The sequence below is a fragment of the Hypomesus transpacificus genome, chromosome 3 (genome assembly GCF_021917145.1).
Source record: "Hypomesus transpacificus isolate Combined female chromosome 3, fHypTra1, whole genome shotgun sequence".
NCBI classification, from domain to species: domain Eukaryota; kingdom Metazoa; phylum Chordata; class Actinopteri; order Osmeriformes; family Osmeridae; genus Hypomesus; species Hypomesus transpacificus.
The window spans coordinates 6918696-6939030 of record NC_061062.1 but is presented as its reverse complement, the minus strand read 5'-3'; the positions used below and the strand labels follow the sequence as shown (position 1 = coordinate 6939030).

At 49.5% G+C, this 20335-nt stretch overlaps 1 protein-coding gene across 1 annotated transcript in view; it reads right to left on the bottom strand.

Annotated features, from left to right (window-relative positions):
- gfra4a (GDNF family receptor alpha 4a) overlaps positions 1 to 20335 on the bottom strand; it is a 54116-nt gene that overhangs the window by 6283 nt on the left and 27498 nt on the right. Inside the window, exons 2-5 of the mRNA XM_047016972.1 lie at positions 4537 to 4815; positions 4309 to 4389; positions 2252 to 2591; positions 683 to 792 (exon numbers count right to left, since the gene is read on the bottom strand). Coding sequence (XP_046872928.1) covers positions 683 to 792; positions 2252 to 2591; positions 4309 to 4389; positions 4537 to 4815 — 810 coding nt within the window. The remainder of the gene's footprint in view (positions 1 to 682; positions 793 to 2251; positions 2592 to 4308; positions 4390 to 4536; positions 4816 to 20335) is intronic.

The following is a 20335-nucleotide window of genomic DNA, read 5'->3' as shown; positions in this document are numbered from 1 at the left end:
GTCATCCCTGTCGTCATCTATGTCGATGTTTCCAGAGTTCCCGAGTATGAACACAGACATTTAACAGTTATGGCTGTCACAGCCAATCACCCAAGGGTCTCTCTAACAATCTCTAACAAACACTCTCGCTCTCTCTCTCTCTCCCCCATCCCCCTCTCTAGCTCTCTCTCTCTAGGTCGGACTCTCTCGTTCCCCCCTCTCTAGCTCTGTCTCTCACCCCTCCAAGGACTGTTCTGGTACAGTGGCAGTATTTATGAATATCCCCTGAGCTTTGCCACTTTCATCTCCTTTCAGACCCCTACTTCTCTATATCCAACACACTTGTTTAGGTAGACAGTCTCCTTTCAGCAAAAACCAAGCCTGTCATCTTGCCTAACAGCAGTCAATACGTGTAATTGCTCCACTTAAAATGTCTGCCTCAGGCTTAGAAACACACCACCATTAATCAACGCCTCATCGATCAGACCTGTCATTCCAATCTTTCATTGCGTCTTTCGCTTCTTCTAAATGTGCTCGTCTCATCCCTTTCCTCCTTTTCCTCCCCCTCTTGTTGTTCTTTTCTTCATTGTTTCCCCTCCTCTCTCACTCACTCACTCTCTCTCTCGCTCTTTCTCTCTCTCTCTCTCTCTCTCTCTCTCTCATCCCTGAGGAGTTGCGGGGGGGGCGGAGCCATGGTTCTCACCTATGAGGCCGGTGTACGCCAGGAGACAGGCGGCATGGTTGTCGTGGTTACAACCGCTGGCGCTGTCCTCCGAGGGCTGGCAGTCGTACTGGAACTGAGCCCAGCGGGACCTGGAGGGCGACAACAAACCATCCATCACTACCTCGGGTACACACACACACCCAAGACCAGCCACGCTAGGGCTCTTCCCTTCTCCTCCTCCCTCCCAACCTCTCCCCTCCTCCCGCCTACCTCCTCCCCTGCCATCCTTACCTACCTACCTACCCTCCCAGGCTAGCCCAGTCTTTGTTCTGGAAGACTGACATTGGAGATGAAGTGAAGAGAGAGAAAGAGAGAGGGTAAGATAAAGCGTGTGTGAGAGAGAGCGAGAAAGAGAGCTGTTGGGCTTGGCTGTGAGAGATGTAGGAGGTAAGACAAATATATAGATTTCCCCACTCCCTACATATACATGGAGTATATACTGTGCTCAACGTATACATATATACTGTATGTCCTGCTCAAACCCTCCTTCCCTCCCTCCCACCCCCCCAAACCAACACACACACACACACCGCCTGTCTCATCTGTCTGCCGCTGTGCAGAGTGACAGTGGGTCACTGACTCTGGGAGGCAAGTCCTCATCACTGCAGTTATACCATCTGACTGGCCGGGAAGGAGGCCCTGAGGGGGCCTGGTGTTGGGGGGGAGGAGGGCTGGACACCTCCAGACTTGGTGGGGGGGAGGAGGGGGGGGGGGCAGACCTGATCGATAGCTGTGACTGATGAGAACTTCTGTCTTCCCGACATTCGAAGAGGAAGTAGATTAAACGCTGGCGACCATTTCCTGTCAGCGAGGAGAGGGGAGGCAGAGTGGAAGGGGCTCGTGAACTCCATCGCTGCACATCCGTGACGGCGATTGAGCGCTGGTTGAATTGCAATACCTCCATCTGCTCTCAGAGTGTGTGTCACTGGGACCAGGCTCCGGTCATAAATAAATGTCCTCATCATACACACACTGATTTAAGGGGCCCTCCTTCACCCGGTGGCTTCATTTCCAATAGGAGAGTAGCTTGCAGAGAGACCCGGGTCGCGTCTGGACGAGTAGCTGAATGATGCTGACAGGTAATGAGGAGGAAATGCTATGTTGTCATCAGGCCCATGATCCCATTACACAGAGCCAGGTCTGTTCCTGGTACACACAGTCTGGTCTGGTCCTGGTACACACAGAGCCTGGTCTGGTCCTGGTACACACATAGTCTGGTCTGGTCCTGGTACACACCCAGTCTGGTCTGGTCCTGGTACACACATAGTCTGGTCTGGTCCTGGTACACACACAGTCTGGTCTGGTCCTGGTACACACATAGTCTGGTCTGGTCCTGTTACACACAAAGTCTGGTCTGGTCCTGTTACACACAAAGTCTGGTCTGGCTCTGTTACACACACAGTCTGGTCTGGTCCTGTTACACACACAGCTTGGTCTGGTCCAGATCCATGTTCTCACGCTGCTCACAGCTAAACCTGCTCCCCGGTAACCAGAGTTACCAACAGGTTCAGTAAGAGGTGGACCAACGACTCCAGTCACCGTGGTTACCTGCAGATGTAGTCGGCCCTGCAGGTTCTCAGCTGGGCCAGGCAGTTGGGCTTGCTGTCGCGCTCCTCGTAGGAGCAGGCGGGGACGATGGTCTGGCGGCGGCGTTCCGAGCACGCCGTGTCCGAGCACGGGCAGAAGAGCAGCTCGTGGGTGTAGTCGGGCGGCACGCGGTCAAAGAACTTCCTGAGCGCCTTGCTGCACTTGGCCCGGTTGCAGGGGGAGCGCGCCGACGGCTGGATGCACGAGGACACGTACTCCGTGCGCTGCTTCTGACACGCCTCGTCCACGTTGCACGCCTTCGCCGCGTCCAGGCAACGGTTCACCGTCGTGACCTCCGACTCTGGAACAGAACAGGAAGCTGTTACAGCTGTGATGTTGTTAGCTGGGGCGGGGGGAAAGGGTGTTAGCTGGGGTGATGGTGTTAGCTGAGGTGATGGGGATAGTTGCAGGCAGGTGATAGTTGCAGTTGGCAGAAAGTACAATTCCAAGAACATTTCCTCTTTTGCTCCTGAGAATGTCCCATGCAAGGACATTGCTGTTTTTGTTAATGACGGGACTTTCCTACTGTAGTTTATCAACTGAATTAAAGATAGTGTGATGTTCTGAAGCCCAACCATGAATAGAACATGACTGCCGGGTGAATGCTAAATGACGCTGGGCTCATGGATATTTCACTGTTGAGGGTTAATGCACAACTTCGATGGAGCACCACTTCTAATTACACCTCTCCTCCTCCCTCCTTCCATTCGCCTCTCCTCTCCTCACCCCTCCTCCTCCCCTTTCCTCCTCCTCCACCTTCCTGCTTTCTCCTCACCCTGCCTCCTCCCTCCTCCTCCCTCCTCCCTCCTCCTGCCTCCTCCTGCCTCCTCCCTCCTCCTCCTCACGTGTAATGAGACTCAGCAGTGCCGTCTATGGAAAACAACATTATCTCCCAATCAATATTGCGATGCTGATGCTCAGGCCCTCTGGCAGGCGAAGGGCCTCGTTAGTCAGTCCTGCATGATGGAATCCTGGAGAACTCACGCTGAGCTGCCACGTTAAGTATGGATGCTCTTTGGGAGTCGCCACTGCCACACTCAGCCAGGGTGGCTGTCCCAAGTGTGCTACTGGGTCCATGTTTGGGAACTGTGACATGCGCGAGTGCGTGTGTGTGTGACATGTGTCACGTATGTGTATAAGTAGTAGTAGGAGAGCTACTTGGAGTGGAAGTACCAGGTGGAGGGGATGGATACCAGGTGGAGGAAAGCAGAACAAGCAGAGAAGGACCAGGAGAAGGTTTATTTTTATTTTTTTAAGCTTCCAGAAAACAGAGAGAGAAAATAAGCATCAATCTTGGGATGGCTGCATTGACAGACAAGCTGACAAGCCAAGGAATGACCTTCACCGTCATGAACAGCATACAGGTTTGCTAAAGTTCTCAAAAGCAGCCGCACGTCTGTGCATTACTGTGCTCTCTGTATGAAGAGCCAGGATGAAAAGGCTTGAATATGTATTATTAAGGCTTTGCTCTGGCGGGGTTGGTGAAGGAAGACTATCATTAAATAGCATGGATGAATACCTCACGTCCTGATGATAATGAGACACTTAAACCCCTCACATTCTCAGTCTCTTCACATTCCTCTGAATGGAACAGCTTCTGACTAAAACAGAAGGCCCCCCTGAACAGCCAACCCCATCATCCCCCAACCCCCCACCCCATCACTACCCCCAGAGATGGGATTCTGTTTTAGAAAGCAGTCATTTTCCCTGAAACATGGAGCTGAGCTCACAGCTGCATTAAAGTAAATAGGTGATTCAACTCTGGTCTGAGATAAAGCTGCCATCTCTCTCTGCCTCCATCCATCCATCTCTCCCCCCCTCCCTCCCTCCTCCCTCCATCCATGCCTCCCTGCTTCACTTCCTCCCCCCTTTCCATCCCTCCCTGCCCACCCTCCCTCCCTCCATCGATCCATGCCTACCTCCATCCCTCCCTCCATCCATGCCTCCCTGCTTCACTGCCTCCGTCAATCCATCCATCCATCCATCCCACCCTCCTTTCATCCGTTGAGGCTACTCACCTGCAGCAATGGAGGCCAGGCGTACATAGTCGAAGCCCCGCTCCTCCGGTTCATAGGGGAAGTTCTCCACCAGACTCAGCCCTGACAACACCCAACCGGCACAAATCAGTCACTAGGAACATCACCTGTGTGTGTGTGCGCGTGACCAGTGTGTGCGCGTGTGACCTGGTTGTGTGTGTGTGTGTGTGTGTCACCTGTGTGCGTGTGACCTGTGTGTGTGTGCCTCACCATGCAGGGCGGACTGGTGCAGGCTCCAGTAGATGCTCAGGCAGTTCTTCTCCCTCTTCATGCCTCGCTTGCACTGGCAGCCGTGCAGCGGGCTGGAGAGCAGGGCTGCCACGGCGCCCTCACACTGGCTGCGGGCCCCCGGGCCCAGCTTCACGCTGCCGTCCCCCGCCACACACTGCCGCAGCGTGCGCAGGCGAGGGCTGCACGAGTCATCGCTGGAGCAGCTGTCCCCGGCACGCAGGCAGTCACGCGCGGCTGAGCCTGAGGCAAGGGGGAGCCCTGAGGAGAACACACACACAGACACACAGACACACCAATGATTAGTCCCCTGATGGCAGCTGTTTAGAAGTGAGGAGAGTTATCGCCAGATTATCGCCGAGCAGAGATTGAGGCAAACGGAATCACACGTGGCCACAGTTTCACTTCACACTTTCCCACTGCATGGTACCAACTCGACTCTACTTTTGGGGTTATCCATTGCGTAAATCTGGTACCTAGAACCTGGTACTGGTACTTTTCTTGGAGCCTCTCCATCGAGGTTCCAAACAAGGTGAAGTGACACCAAAAGAGTGACGTAAAAACCGACTGCTGATTAGTCCATGCGTGATTAAAATGACTCATAGTCTGCTCAAACTGAGGTCAAAACCTTTATGACCCTAATTTACTTTCACACACACACACACACACACACACACACACACACTTAATCCCATTGTCTGACAGATCTGCTTTAAAGCAAATAAACGACTTAGAAAAGTAAAGACGACTCGACTGTTGTTACAATGGGCTCTGGGGATCTACTCAGTGAATGAGGGAAGCTGTTTAACTAGACAGAGGCTGTCAAAACTGGCTTGGCCTAACCAATCCTTGTCACCTGTCCCCTCGTTTCCTCCTGTGCATGGCAGCTTGCAGGGGATTGGATAATGACAAGGCTATGACAGGTGTAAACCAAGGTGAATGTCGACAATGTTCGGCTGCTCCGTGACATTCCTCCATGTGATGATGTAAACACATTTGACCCGTCTCCTGACTGACCGCTAACCTCACACCTTCACAGGAGAGATACTTTTGCTCTCTGGCCAGCTGGTCTCTCTCCCTGGCTGACCTCCCTGGCTAGTTGCTCTCTCTGTCCATACCTCCTCTCTCTCGTCTCATTTCCCGCTCCTCCATTCCCCTCTATCCCTCTCAGCCTCCCTCCCACTTGTTTATCCCACAGGTGGGACAGGCTGGTGTGTTTGAGAGTGTGTTTTAGTGTGTGTCTGTGTGTGTGTGTGTGTCTGTGTGTGCGTGCGTGTAGGAGCACCATGCCGGAGGGTTGTCGTCCTACGCTTCAAGGAAGAAGAATCCCCTGGGTTCAGCGGGGAGAATCGTATTAAAGTGCAGCTAATCCAGACTGGAGATGGGTTTGATATTTGTCTGTGAGCCGAAGCAGCACTCTAGATCATAGGAGATAACCACTAGCCTGGAAGCAAGGCCTTGGCCGACGCCAGTTCAAAGAAAGACAGTCTAAAGCAATTACGGAAAATCATTTGCCTTGTCAGTCAAATTCGTTCCATTCCATCTGGCTCTCTCTCTCTCTTTCTCTCTCTCTCTCTCTGTGTTTATCCAGTATAGGTAAACAATCCAGAGCCCCTCCTTCTCTGCACTCCACACGGGCTGGAAGAGCTACGTTAGAACCCGTCATGTGATTTATTTTACGTAACACGCAGCTTGGTGGTGGTGGTGGTAATGGTCATGTGATTGTGTCAGTGATCCTGACACTGAAACACAGAGCCTCAGTCATGCCAAGATGCTGGATCAGACAGGGTGATCTAGTATGAGTGGGATCAGACAAGGTGATCTAGTAGAAGCTGGATCAGACAGGGTGATCTAGTAGAAGCTGGATCAGACAGGGTGATCTAGTAGAAGCTGGATCAGACAGAGTGATCTAGTATGAGTGGGATCAGACAGGGTGATCTAGTATGAGTGGGATCAGACAAGAAGATCCAGTTGGAACTGGATCAGACAGGTTGAGTGTGAATATTCTGAAGCTGAACCAATTCAATTACCCAAGTCCTAGAGAGGATCTGCACAGTAGTGGGGAAATATGCAACTTTAAGTAAGCCTCTGAACACAAACACACACCAATCAGCCGGGTAAAAGATCACAACAACATCTCACTATTAACATCTCCCTTCTTGTCTCCATTTTGCGTCGTTAGGGTTGTAGGCATTGTACAATTCTAGGCCCAGCAAATTCCAACAAAAAGAAAATAAGATCATTTTTTCCAGACTCAGCTTGTTTACATTATCTAGTGGCATTGGGACCCACATATGCTTGAGCTCTTCCCATGCCACTTAAACACACAGACCATGACTCTGTTTCCTGCAGGATTAATTTCAACGGTAATCGCTCCTCCAAATACAACATTGTTTTTGTTCTCTTTCATTGATTCAGCAAAACATGATGAAACGTTGAGGAGGACGAGGAGGCCAGAGCGATCCCGCTTCTGAATACTAATGAAATCCCCCAAACACACCGAGAACTAATCCTCGACACACAAAGTCAATACATTGTGATGTTGGACTACGTGGCTCAATAAAATGGATGGCTGCAACATCAGATTGGGTATTGCATGGGAAAAAAGAAAAAACATCTCCAGTAGCGCCAACACCTGAGCTACCTGTATGGATAATAGTGTGTTTGTCAGATCACAGTTGTAATCTAACCTGGAGACTTTCCTAAATATGAAGTGTCCTCTCATTAAGCGTTCTTATTGATGTACTGTCTTGGAGACTGCATTCTGTTGGAGAAGGATTAGGATGTCCTGATTCATCCCTTTATCACTGATAGACCCATGACCCCCATGGGTGAGTGCTAGACTAGCCCTGTGTTAGGTGAGTGCTAGACTAGCCCTGTGTTAGGTGAGTGCTAGACTAGCCCTGTGTTAGGTGAGTGCTAGACTAGCCCTGTGTTAGGTGAGTGCTAGACTAGCCCTGTGTTAGGTGAGTGCTAGACTAGCCCTGTGTTAGGTGAGTGCTAGACTAGCCCTGTGTTAGGTGAGTGCTAGACTAGCCCTGTGTTAGGTGAGTGGACCGGGGTCACATTCTAATTAGGTGACCACAGAGTCTCCTGCCAGGCTGCAGTGTTGAAGAGGGAAGCCCACAGCTCTCCTTTCTGCCATCTGTCTGGCTGCCAGGAGAGATGTCTTCCAAGGTGACAAAGCTCCAGTCAGGGCTCCAGATGACTAACAAGACCTTCCTGTGACCCTGCTCCTGTCTGAACTTGGCGAGCCAGTGCTGAGCAAGCCGGCACCTAGCTAACTGAGGCTAGGGTTGCCAACCGTCCCGAATTGTCTGGGACATCCCGAATTATGGGTGATTTTAATTTGTCCCGTCAGAGACAGCTCCAGTCCCGTATTCCAATCACAGCCTCACCGGACAATAGGCTAATAGGCTACTGTAAACGTACAAAAACTCACGCAAACGTTGCTATGGGACAAGGGTTGTTGCTTGTTGGTGACAGTGTGTGTGAACTGGCCACTGGTGAGCGTTATTGTGTGTCAAAAGGAGAAACTTGTAATAATTGTCTCGACTATTACTATGAACAATACATCCAAGCGAGTAGCTAGTAGTGGTTTGCCAAAATTACACTGAAATTAGTAGGTTTATGGCTAATGAAAGCTTGTGATTTCCGTTATTATTGGTCAGTTGTTGGTGCGTTGTTGGTGTCAGTTGTCTACCCTGAGAAAGACACGTGGTTTACATGAAAGAGAAACGTGTTCTAGTCCCACAGACACAATATGGACACATGGATTGTCAGCACTTCCATTCAAACCCCCCAAACATGACTGCTAATTGCTCTGCTATATCACAGCCGAAATACTTTGGCACATCAACACTGTGAAAACTCCACGACCGGCAGAACAATTATACACATCTGTTCTGTAGTTAAGTTACACATCCCTTAAAATTGTAGCATTCTGGCTTGCAGAATTTGTGCCGACTACAGCTAATTCAGTAACTTAGACGTCCTTGACATCAAAGGATTAGCTGGGGGTAATATGGGGTTCCATTACAGCAGCTCGTCTGGAAGCTACTCAATGTTTTACTTTTCATTTCATATCAGGATATATATATATATGACATTTATTGTAAATGACCTTACATTTACATTTAGTCATTTAGTAGACGCTCTTATCCAGAGCGACTTACAGTAAGTACAGGGGACATTCCCCCGAGGCAAGTAGGGTGAAGTGCCTTGCCCAAGGACACAACGTCGTTTGGCACGGCCGGGAATCAAACCAACAACCTTCTGATTAATATCCCGACTCCCTAACCGCTCAGCCATCTGACCCCCGCACCAGTACATTAACTAAAAGGAAAAATAACTAAAATACTGTGTGGCAGTTGCAAGTCCACTTCAGAGTCCCTTCAGCGGAAAGCACAAAACAAGCTGGCGATTTTACCATTAGTAATCCAAGGTTAGGAGGTTCTGTAGATCCAGGAGGTCCTCTACCATTGTTAGAGCCCAGTGAAGCCCAGACCCGGCGATCCGGCAACCTTCTGTTCACTAGCCCGATTCCCTAACCACTCAGCCACCTGACTCCCTTATAGACCTACTGTACATAGGCTACTAATATGCTAGGATAATATTGCTTGCTGTGGTGATTGATTGTGAAAGTGGATTGATAAAATTGGATTTTAAATACTCATAATGGAATGGTTTGAATTTGATGGCAAGCCCACACAAACCAGGCTTATTCCCATACACAGCCACATTCCACCTGTTTCAGCACAGAACACCTTGTTTGTGCATTGGCTGACTTGGGGGTTTACAGGGCTCATTTCCTTTCTTTAAAAGGCTTTTCACAAATTACAACTCGTCACAAGAGACCCTGTTTCTTGTTTTTATTCTTTACTGTGTGTTTGTACTATTTTACGACAGGGTATGCTTATTATGGGATGTCTGTGTGGTGATTGCTGAGAGGATTTGCTGCTCCGGTACACATCTGAGGGGACCTGGCCCGGAGTCACTGCTCTAAGGACACTTCCTGATGTCGTCATCATCGTTGTCATCTTGGTGTTTTTTCTTGTTCTGCTTGCCCACGACTCTGGAGACCTGGTAGAGCTCGAGCAGCAATAACAAGATCTGTCAAAAACATTTGAGTGCTCTCTCTCTCTCTCTTCCTCTCTCTCTCTACCTTTTGCTCACTCTCTCAAACAATAATGCACACAAACAATAATGCGCACACACACACACACACAACCCTCCAGAGAGGCACTAGTCCTGAACCCATCCAGAGCTCAGGCAGAGTCTTCTGACAGCCCTGGCCGACACAGAGCAACGCAGCACTCTTAGAGTTTGCCTGGGTGACCTCTGCCCTCCCTGTCCCTCTCCCCAATCCCCCCAACCAACTCTCTCCACCCTCTCCCTCTCTCCAATCCTGGGGTGGAGGTAACACATTTCAACTACTCATGTTACTGTCATTAAGTCGTTTTTTTCGGGTACTTGTACTTCTATGAGTATATTTTTTAGTCTGTAATTGTATTTCTACTTGAGTACAAATTAAGCTAAGTAATCTACTTGATCTACTTTGAAAATCACAATTTTTTGCCTAGTAGCTTAGATAGCCTACAATTTGAATGAATATTCAAACGTGACCGGCATTTCAGCAGCCAATAAAGATATCTGATCATAAATGAACCAATTAAAACCCTGATATTTGGACTGGGAAAAAATCCCTTTTGCAGCAGGTTTCAGAGAGAGAGTTTATCGTAATAATCGCAGTTCATTTATGGACAGATCTAAAGGTTTTGAGAAGCAAACCAACCACATGATGGAAATGACAGCCACCATGAACAAAGAAACAGCGTGTGACGAGTGCCCACGTCCTCATCTGGAGGAGCTGTTAGCGTCGGCTGGAGAGAGAAGAAAGGTGACAGCGTGCTGATGCAATGCAATGCAAACTCTGCCATCAACGGTGATTTCGGCTTCCGAGAATTCAACCTCTAATCTCGAAAAGCACTTTACCGTTAATCAATAACGTACCTTTATTTGTTGTTAAAAGTACTTCTCATGGATCTTCGATTGTATTAAGGTTTTTAGAAAATTCTTGAAATATCACCAGCTACCTTTTTCCACCATGTTCTTTAAGTACTATCTGAGCAATTTAACAGTATGTGTACTTAATTACCCATTTTCAGTACTCGTTCCACCACTGCTCCACTTCCCTCCAACCAACTCTCTCCAACCCTCCCCCATTCCTTCACTCTGGAAAGAGCAAGACACACTTGAACTTCAGAGAGCAGAAAAGGCTTACTCCAGCAGATATTCTACCTTCCAGAGACCTTTCAAATGTGTCAATTATCCTCCCTGACAGCGTGGACATGAATACCAAGGCCCCTCGCTGTGGCGGACCATGTGACAGGAAGAGACGTGACAGACAGGTCTACGGCAGCAGAGACGCAGGAGACATCGTTAGTCTGTCATCATCACCATCATCATCACCATCATCACCATCCAGCAGACCAGCTCGGCAGGGGAGGGGAGGCTGCCACGGTAATTACCGAGCGTGGACACAGTCTAACCAGAGGCGTCATTGTTACTGAGCTTTGATGTGACGAAGCATCGAGATTGTTTAAACACGGAGGAGTTGACCCATGATGATTGGAGGGGGGGAGGTGTCGGGGAGGGCACTGTCTTTCTCGTGTCATTTCCTGGAGGATGGGGCAGCCAGCAGGTGGTGGGCTGGATTCATCTCTCACCTTCTCCCACATGTACATGATACCTGGATAGATGAATGACTCATCGATTCAAATCTCAAGATGGAGTGAATGTGGAGGTGTGGAGGGAAGCGGCTGGTGGCGTGAGAATGGCTTTCCGTTTCTCCTCCCAGTGTCGCTGATGAGATGCCGTCTGGAGACTAAACTTAAAACTTAAACTAAACATGCCTGACTTACTGCTTCTCTCCCTCCCTATTCTCTCATCCCTCTCTCCTTGTCCCTCCTTGTCCCCCTGACCTCCTCCCTGTCCTCTTCCTTTCCTCCTCCACCCCCCTCCCCCGCCCCCACCCTGACCTCCTCCCTGTCCTCTTCCTTTCCTCCTCCACCCCCCTCCCCCGCCCCCACCCTGACCTCCTCACTGACTTCCTCCTGTCCCTCCCTCCCCTATCCTCCGCTCCCTTCCTTGTCCTCCCTGACCCCTCCCTCCCCAACCACTTCCCTCCCTCTCGTCTTGCATCACTCCCTGCCCTCCCCCCCTCCTCCTCCCTCCCAGAGGAGCCAGAGGGGACATTTTAATGAGTATGGACCAGAGTGGCATGGGCAGCAGGAGAGGACGCACTGACCTGGTCCCTGCTTGGTCTGCTGACACACACACACACACTCACACACCACTGTAGAAATAAATCAGCTCAGACACAAATGACTAGCTGGGCTCTCTCTGTGTCACAAATGATTTAGTCTGGGTTGCTGGTGTTGAGGAATACACACAGTCACACACAGACTGGCTTTTCCTGCCGTCTCTCTGCCTGCGAGACTGTCTCCCTGCCTGGCTGTCTCCCTGCCTGCCAGTCTGTTTGCCTGCCTGCCAGTCTGTTTGCCTGCCTGCCAGTCTGTTTGCCTGCTTGCCTTCTTGTCAGCCTCTTACTGGAGCTAGCAAACTGAGATGACCTCGGCTCAGCAACTGGAGACGGTCTACCCCTGACTGCTGGCCAGCCTGGGGGGGAAATACAATGCTCGTCACTTCTGACAGCGTTCTGTAAACTCCCATGCCATGTGTATGGCCCCGGCTGGTCGGTCCCCATCTCTGTGGCTGTGGAAGCCTTGTCACCAGGAGTGCCACCCTAATGCCATCCTAATTTGAGGATGGCACTCTTAACTATTTTGGTGGTGTGGTTTCAGTTTGGGCTGCCCACCCCGAGAGTGTGCCAGGGAGAACATCCAGAAGACTTAACCGATTTGAAGATGAGAGGTGAGAATATGGAGATGTGCTCCGGAGCCCCCAGCCTGGCTTCAGGGGTGCAGGCTGTCTCCATACTACATGGTGTACTCGTTCGCACTTGCATTCGTGTGTGCTGTTATGTGAGTGTGTGTGAGAGAGAGTATGTACATGCCTGTTATGGTGTGTGTGTTTGCACGACTTATTGTGTGCATGTGAATGTTTGCTTGGTTGGATGCAGTGAGGACATTTTATATAACTTTCCTTTCCTGGAGTGTCTCCCAAGAGCAGACCAAAGGGCGTCCGCAGTGTTCCTGTGACTGAGCGGGGGGGACAGGGCTACGGGAGGGTGATTATAGACATCTCTGCTCTTCTCCTGCAGTACTACTTCCACCACTCTGCTCTCTCCCTGGGATTCGAGGTCGGAACCCGTGCCATTTAGGATGCATGGACCTCTACAACCAACAAAGACGCTTGTGTTTACGTCTCACCTCCAGAGAGGCAGGACCTGCCTCTGAGTCCTGATCCTCTCCGAGACACAAAGCAGCATCGAGCGAGAGGCGGCGACGGTATTGACCGGCACAGCTCCTAAACACACAGGAGGACTGTGATTGGCTGCACGCACAACAAGTCAGAGGAGGACTTTATTGCTTTTCCTTTCCAGGCATGCCCATGCTGCTCACTGGAAAACAGAATATTTATCAAAGGTTGCCTTCCTGGGAGAGAGAGAGAAACCAGCCTTGGGGCTTGCAGCTTGTGGTGGTAGTAGCAGTGTGAGTGATTCGCAGTGTCAGACAAAGATTTTGTATCCAGTTACAGACTTTATTAATAATCAAGTGTTCATTTAGCAGATGCTTTTATCCAAAGCAACGTAGAGGGAACCTCTTGATCTGCAGGAAAACGCAACTACCCCCGAGTTGCACCCAATGACAATGGCCAGTGTCAACACTTGACCAAATACTCCACCCCTTAAAACAGGACAATTTCCTACTACATCCATCCAGCAGCATTTAGCAGAGGATAAACTGACCTACAACCCAAGCTAAAAAGTAAGTACGACTTGATGAGGACTTGTTGAGACTCGCGCCAGCCTCTATCTCCCCCTACTGTTGTTAAGTCATGTTGGGATGAATCGCATTACAGAACACTGAATCAAACACGCCAGAACTTTCCTTTCTGTGGCTTAGCTGACCAAGTTTGGAGTGACACATTTAGAAGGGGGGTTAATGTGTGCAAGGAGGGAACAGTTGTGTGTGCGTGTGAGCGGGGGGGGGGGGGGGGGGGGGGGGGGTTGTGCGTGTGTGGAGGCAGTTGTGTGCTAGTGTTGTATGTTATATAAAGACTGTATTGATCTGAAATGTCTGAAGACTCTTGGTCAAAGGGGAGTGGGTTGTTAATCATGTGGGACTGGGACCGCCGGCTCAGACAGCAGCACCTGGGGGGAGGGGGGGGGGGGGGTGCCCCCCCCCCTCCACACTAGTCACCTTCCAATCCCAAACAAGGAGAACACTGCAGTTACGCAGCACTAGGCAAGGCTGTGGGTTGGCAAACTGCTGCTGTTCTTATCAACTCTGCTTACATGTGGTGTAATCACACGTTCTTTTTAATAAACTGCAGCAGGGTTCGGTATCCAGCTTTTGATGAAAATAAAAATAATACATTGCACTTACATAGTGCATTTAAAAGACCCCTCCACCCGCCACCAACGATGTGGGCGCCAAGAGTCTCCACAGTGGATAACCATGACGAGGACTGTGGGAAGGACTTCCTGTTTGGAGTGTCGCACAGGGTTTGGTTGTAAAGGCAACTTTGAATGGCGTCCTTAGACAGATCCCCTCCCTGCTCCTCATCCACCTGAGAGATGCTCAGACCAAAGGCTCGCCAGCAGCTGGTTCGTTATGGTTGTCTTATTGTAGCTAGCCGTCCTGACACGCTGCGTTACTGTGACTAGGTTCTGTTTGCGCCTCTCCGCTGGTTTGGAGGAGCACCTCGAGTCCTGCAGTTCAGAGATGAGGACGACACGTCCTGCTGACAGCAACAGAGGCCTCGGCTCCTCTTCGGCGTCGCTTGAATACCGAATCATAAAACACCTGCCTGTTAAGACCTTCTCCCAAACTCAGCCCAACTCCCCTGTAGTCACAGGGTTCCCTGTGTTGGTGTCGGCCTATTCAGAAACTAAGTAAGTGGAGTATTTCACCAACACTGATTAAACTTAAAATCTCCCAGATACAGAACCACACACACTGAGAAGTCTACAGGAGCAGGTCAGCTATAGCTGTTGAGGCATAACAGGATGATCGGTGAGGGGGAAACTCTAGCGCAACAAGATTGTTGCTGTGCTAATTATGTTCATCTGGGACTGTAATTACTCCTAATGTCTGTCTTGAAAACTATTTATCACCACTGTAGCAGGGCCTCTTTTAGAACCATCTATTCAAACAAAACAATAATCTGAGGGATATATTTTTTTGTTTGGTTAATGTTTTATTTCCCATGTCGTACTTGTGTTATTTTGTTGCAGAAGTTAAGCCATTGATAAATAAGAGTCTACTGTTTGATGCTTGTTGACAACCCTTCATATTGTAGCTATGTCTTTATGCTTGTGTTTTCCGGGGTGACAATAGCGTTGTGGTCAACTAACGCTAATGGTCCACAACACAAACAACTGCGCCGCTAAACATGAGCCCAAAACTCATCATTATTGCCTCGTAAAGACGTAACTGGCATATCTGACAGTAATACAAACACACAAAACATCGTTAGTGTCTAAAGTACGATAACAGAGACGGAGTTAGTCACATAGCTTATTTATTTACAACATCACGACCGCTCAGCCGCAAAACTGCACAAACACGTCCATTTTAATTTCAAGAGACGTTCATATATTGTACAAAATTGCGATTCTCCTAATACGTCGTCACAGTTGTGTATCAAATTATGTCACTTTTTATCGGCGTCCTAGTTAAGCTGGCGAAAAGCACACTGCTATCTTCCAAACAGGGAACGCTGCACTTGACCTTGTCTGTTTTCATCACGGCTGCCCTCGAGCCCTCGTCAGGGGGCTTGTCCATAGTCGTTTCCCTGATACGAGATGCACATCCATGTTGCAGGAGTCTTGGGGCGCTGCAGCGTACGTGTGAGAGGAGATAGGTAGAGAAGCACGGGTGATACACTGAGAATATCGTCGCATGCACCTCTACAGCCGGGTTCCTCATTCAGAACAGGTTTTAAAACAAATATAAAGTTCAAAAGGCTTGGATAGTTCCTTCAGAGCGCGGCTTGACGTGTGGAGGGGATGGTAGGCCTATGTGTTCCCTGTTCACCAACCTTATACCCATATCAAATGGAGGGTCATGAACATTTCAGCCTGTTCACATTGACTTTGATAAAGCTCGAGCCCGCCGAGTAAGACGTGCAAGGGCTATTCATCTGGTGAACGGGAGGTCAGTCACGTTTAATCACACCGTCTCATTTCTAAAGAATACATTGCGCAAACCCTGAATGAGAGGAACTCTCTTTTGGCCGCAGAGAACGGATTTTAATTAAGGTGTGCAATGCAAATCCAAAAAGGTCATCGCGGACTCATCTAATCACATGCCTTTCAGACTCTTGCTAAATGTGAAAACTGTCCCACCGTTCGTGGCAAAGTCACTTCCTACATATGCATTTAAATTAAATATCCACGGTTCAATTGTCACATACATGCAATGAATCAGGCACATGTGTGCCGCTACTTAATATCTTCAGTTCATGAGGAGTGAGAGACGGTGTTTAACTGGAGGTCTTCTCCCAGAGCCCTCATCCCTACAGGTGGTGCTGACGCCTTCCATAGAACCCAGAGAACACAGCCCCTATAGAACACAACTTGTACAGAACACAGCCATATAGAACAACCTCCACAGAACACAGACCTAGAACACGGCCTCAATAGAACACAGAACACAGGCCCATAGCCTGTAGAACACGCAGAGAACCCAGAGAATCACATTTCCGACACTCCAATGAGTATCGAAATGAATTGACTGATGATTCAATCGACCTGGGTTAGGTTTCTTTGGTGTACAAATATCGGACTAATCTGAACAACTCCCGTCGCGCGCCCCAAAGCAGCATGAACGGTACGATACGTCTGAATGAGCTCTCTGAACAAGCCGAGATCAGGAGATCTCTCCGCCGAGCAGCCGTGGGAGGTGAGGAGCAGGGTCTGCGATGGCTTCCAGATATGTGTGGAACCAGATAACCCACGATCCCTCACTAAGCCCCGACACTAAAGACAGATTTATGACTACATTTCAAACATATTACCCCCATCCACTCCCCCAGATCTTTACACACCTGCTGACAAATAACAGATAACCTTCTGGCTGAGACCTCATACAACACAGAAGTACGAGGTGATTTATAAGAACCCCCCCCCCCCCCCCTCCCCCCCCCCCCCCCCCCCGGTCCCTCCCTCACTCCCAGCCCCACAGCGCCCACAAGCATGGGGATATAAAACACGATTACAATAGATTCTGGCTCCTCAGGGGACACGTTCTCCTTGTTCTCACAGAGTTCCAGGGGCGCTCACATTTTGCCCTCCAGCTCTGCGGGTAGTCAAGAGTCGTGGTACGGTGGTAGGTACCACCGTTATGGAGGTACTGGAGTCCAATCTAAATAGATAGTTCTGTTTCATGTTGTGTGGATTGAGAGCGTCTGTGTCCATGCTGATGTGCTCAGAGACGCAAGACGTGTTATCAGAGTGGGTTCCTGCCCTAATCCTAGAGTGTGGACAAGTCTGGCAGAGAGAAGCTTTCATCAGGTTTAAGTTATGTTGAAGAGAGGAGGGGGAAGAGAGAAGAGCAGGAACGGTGGGGAGAGGAGAGGTAAGAGCGGAAAGGTGGGGAGAGGAGAGGAGAGGATGAGAGAGAAGGAGAGTAGAAGAGCGGAGAGGGGAAGAGAGGTGGACTGCTTTCAGGAAAGGAGAGCAGGGGATAAATCTCCTCTGTCATCTGGGCTTGAGAACAAAACTGGTGTTGAAGAGAACATCCCCGGCACTGACACTGCAGTCAAGAGTCCCTGCCCCCCCGCTCCCCTCTCCCATTCACACACACAGGCACTCGTGCATGTGCACACACACATTGTTTGACTGTAGTGATGTGCTGAATTGGATATCAGAGTTTGGTGGACTAACCATATTGTTAAATTATTTAACTCTGGCTGTGTGTGTGTGGGTGTGTGTGTGAATGAATGTGCAGAGCTGGCTGTGTGTGTGTGTGCACGTGTGTGTGCGTGTATATGGAGCTGGCTGTGAGGCTGGCTCCAGCAGAGCCTGGCTCTTTTCATGGCCAGACACATTTTTCAATTATGCACACGAGGGAAGGTATAAAACCCTAATCCCAGCCTAATCTCTAAACAAATACATCTATGGCCTCAGTTCCCTGAGTGGCTAACACCGCCCCCCCTCCCTGATCCCCCCCCCAGTGCCCCTCTGTGCCCCACCCAGCACTGGCCTTCTCTCATTAGCCCCCTCCTGTCCTACTCTTTCCCTCCTCTCCCTCCCCTCTCCTCCCTGATCTTCCTCTCCGAACCTGATTTACATCCTCAGATTACAGTCATTAAAACCAACTGGCCCTAACCATGGTGTTTCAGTTGCAGGCCATTTACAGGAAGATCAATGGCAGTAAGTGAATCCATCTCTGAAAGACTGACTCGCTCGTCTGCGTTCACAGGAGCAGGCGCAGACGGCTGCAGCGCTCTCTGGTTTAGAGAAGGGTTTGGGCCCATCCTGGCTATCAAACAGGAAGTGAGATGTCCCTGTCGAGGATGTGAACAGGCAGCCGAGACAGGTCCACTGGACACCGGGGATACAGCAGAGGAGAACGAGCGCTGGTGCTCCTCATCCATCTATCATGATGCTACAGACCGTCACCAGAGGACCAAAGGCGATACGGACGTTTCTGTCATCTCCATTCTCATCTTGACCACGCACCTACATCTGCACATACTATCACACAGTCACACACACACACACACACGCGCGCACAGGTCCCTAGCAATAGCAATTCTTTATGATTCTGTTCATGAGTGTTTCCAGTCAGACGTGGAGGGTCAGATCTTTCTCATTTCCCCTCCTCATGCAGCCGCCAATCGATTCCTCTCAGACAATACCGCGACCCCCCTTCGTCACCCCCCCTATCCACACACCCTTCAGCCAGACTCCCCTACTCTCAGCCTTCCCTCACCGCAGCCACTGCATGCAGGATGAAGTAGAGGGAGAGACAGACAGGCACAGGAAGACACAGACAGGTACAGAGAGACCATGGAGAGGGAGACACATTGAGGGAGACACACATTGAGAGAGACAGGTATAAAGAGAGACAGACAGGTACAGAGAGAGACCCGGTCTGTTAATGCAGGGTGCTAGGTAGGTCGGGCTTTCCAGAGCTAACAGCCTTAGTTGCTTGGTTTCTTGTGTTTTGTAAGTCAAGTTACACCACTTCACAAGGACTCAGGACAGACTAATATGATACAGTATTTCAACATTTTCAATAAGTACTTTGCGTTGTGTATAAACCATACACACAACATTTTACAGCAGCAAAAGTCATAAAATGTTATTGAGGGTTTACAAAAGGAGGCCAGTTCCAGAGATAGAACAACAATAGCCCAAATACATCATATTGTTTTATTCAGTAAATAATGGAGGAAAAATATAATACCTTCTCACAATGCTGACAACCAGCATTACATTTACATTTAGTCATTTAGCAGACGCTCTTATCCAGAGCGACTTTCAGTAAGTACAGGGACATTCTCCCCAAGGCAAGTAGGATGAAGTGCCTTGCCTTGCCCGAGGACACAACGTCATATGGCACGGCCGGGAATCAAACCAACAACCTTCTGATTAATATCCCGACTCCCTAACCGCTCAGCCATCTGACCCCCGCACCAGTACATTAACTAAAAGGAAAAATAACTAAAATACTGTGTGGCAGTTGCAAGTCCACTTCAGAGTCCCTTCAGCGGAAAGCACAAAACAAGCTGGCGATTTTACCATTAGTAATCCAAGGTTAGGAGGTTCTGTAGATCCAGGAGGTCCTCTACCATTGTTAGAGCCCAGTGAAGCCCAGACCCAACATGCTGACGACCAGGTACCTCATCATCACCTTAAAGGGCCAGCGCATCCTTTCATAGGTAAGGCCTGAACTTTTAGTACTATAATCAAGCTGTCAAAGAGTCCAGGGAGAGAGACCAGAGGCCTGTTCCATAAAGCGACATTACCTAACAAGCCAGGCTTATGTCAGTTAGTCTGACTCATTTTCCAGTTGATTCTGTTCCATAAAGCCAGTTTAATTTAGTTCAAGCTCAGTTACCATGGCAACTTGCTGCAACGTTCTTTCAGGGCGAGAGGTAACGTGGCCATGAACCTTGATTTTTTCCATGGTGGATTGATATGATCCATGTTTTACCTCTCAGGATGCCTAAGAATAGCGTGCACTCGCAATTATCTTGACTACTTGAACCTGGCTTGAATTAGTGGGATTGCATGAACTAGAATAGGGCTTTCTGGAACCGTTTTAGCCCCAAATTGGTTTGTTTGGTTAACTCAAGTCAGGTTTGGGACTTTAATCATAACTTTTTTGAGCAGGCTTTAACAGGCCCCAGTGAGAGACCAGGAGATTGACCAGGGGAAGACAGGGAAAAGACCAGGGAGGGAGAGACCAGGAAAAGACCAGGTGGAGACAAGGGGGAAACCAGGGAGAGACAAGGGACAGATACCAGGGAGGGGAGAGACCAAGGAGAGAGAAACCAGGAACATGGAGACAGGTACAGATCTGTCTGTGCCATTGCACTGGACTGTGGAGGGTAGATCCATAGTCATAGGATCCCGCAAGCA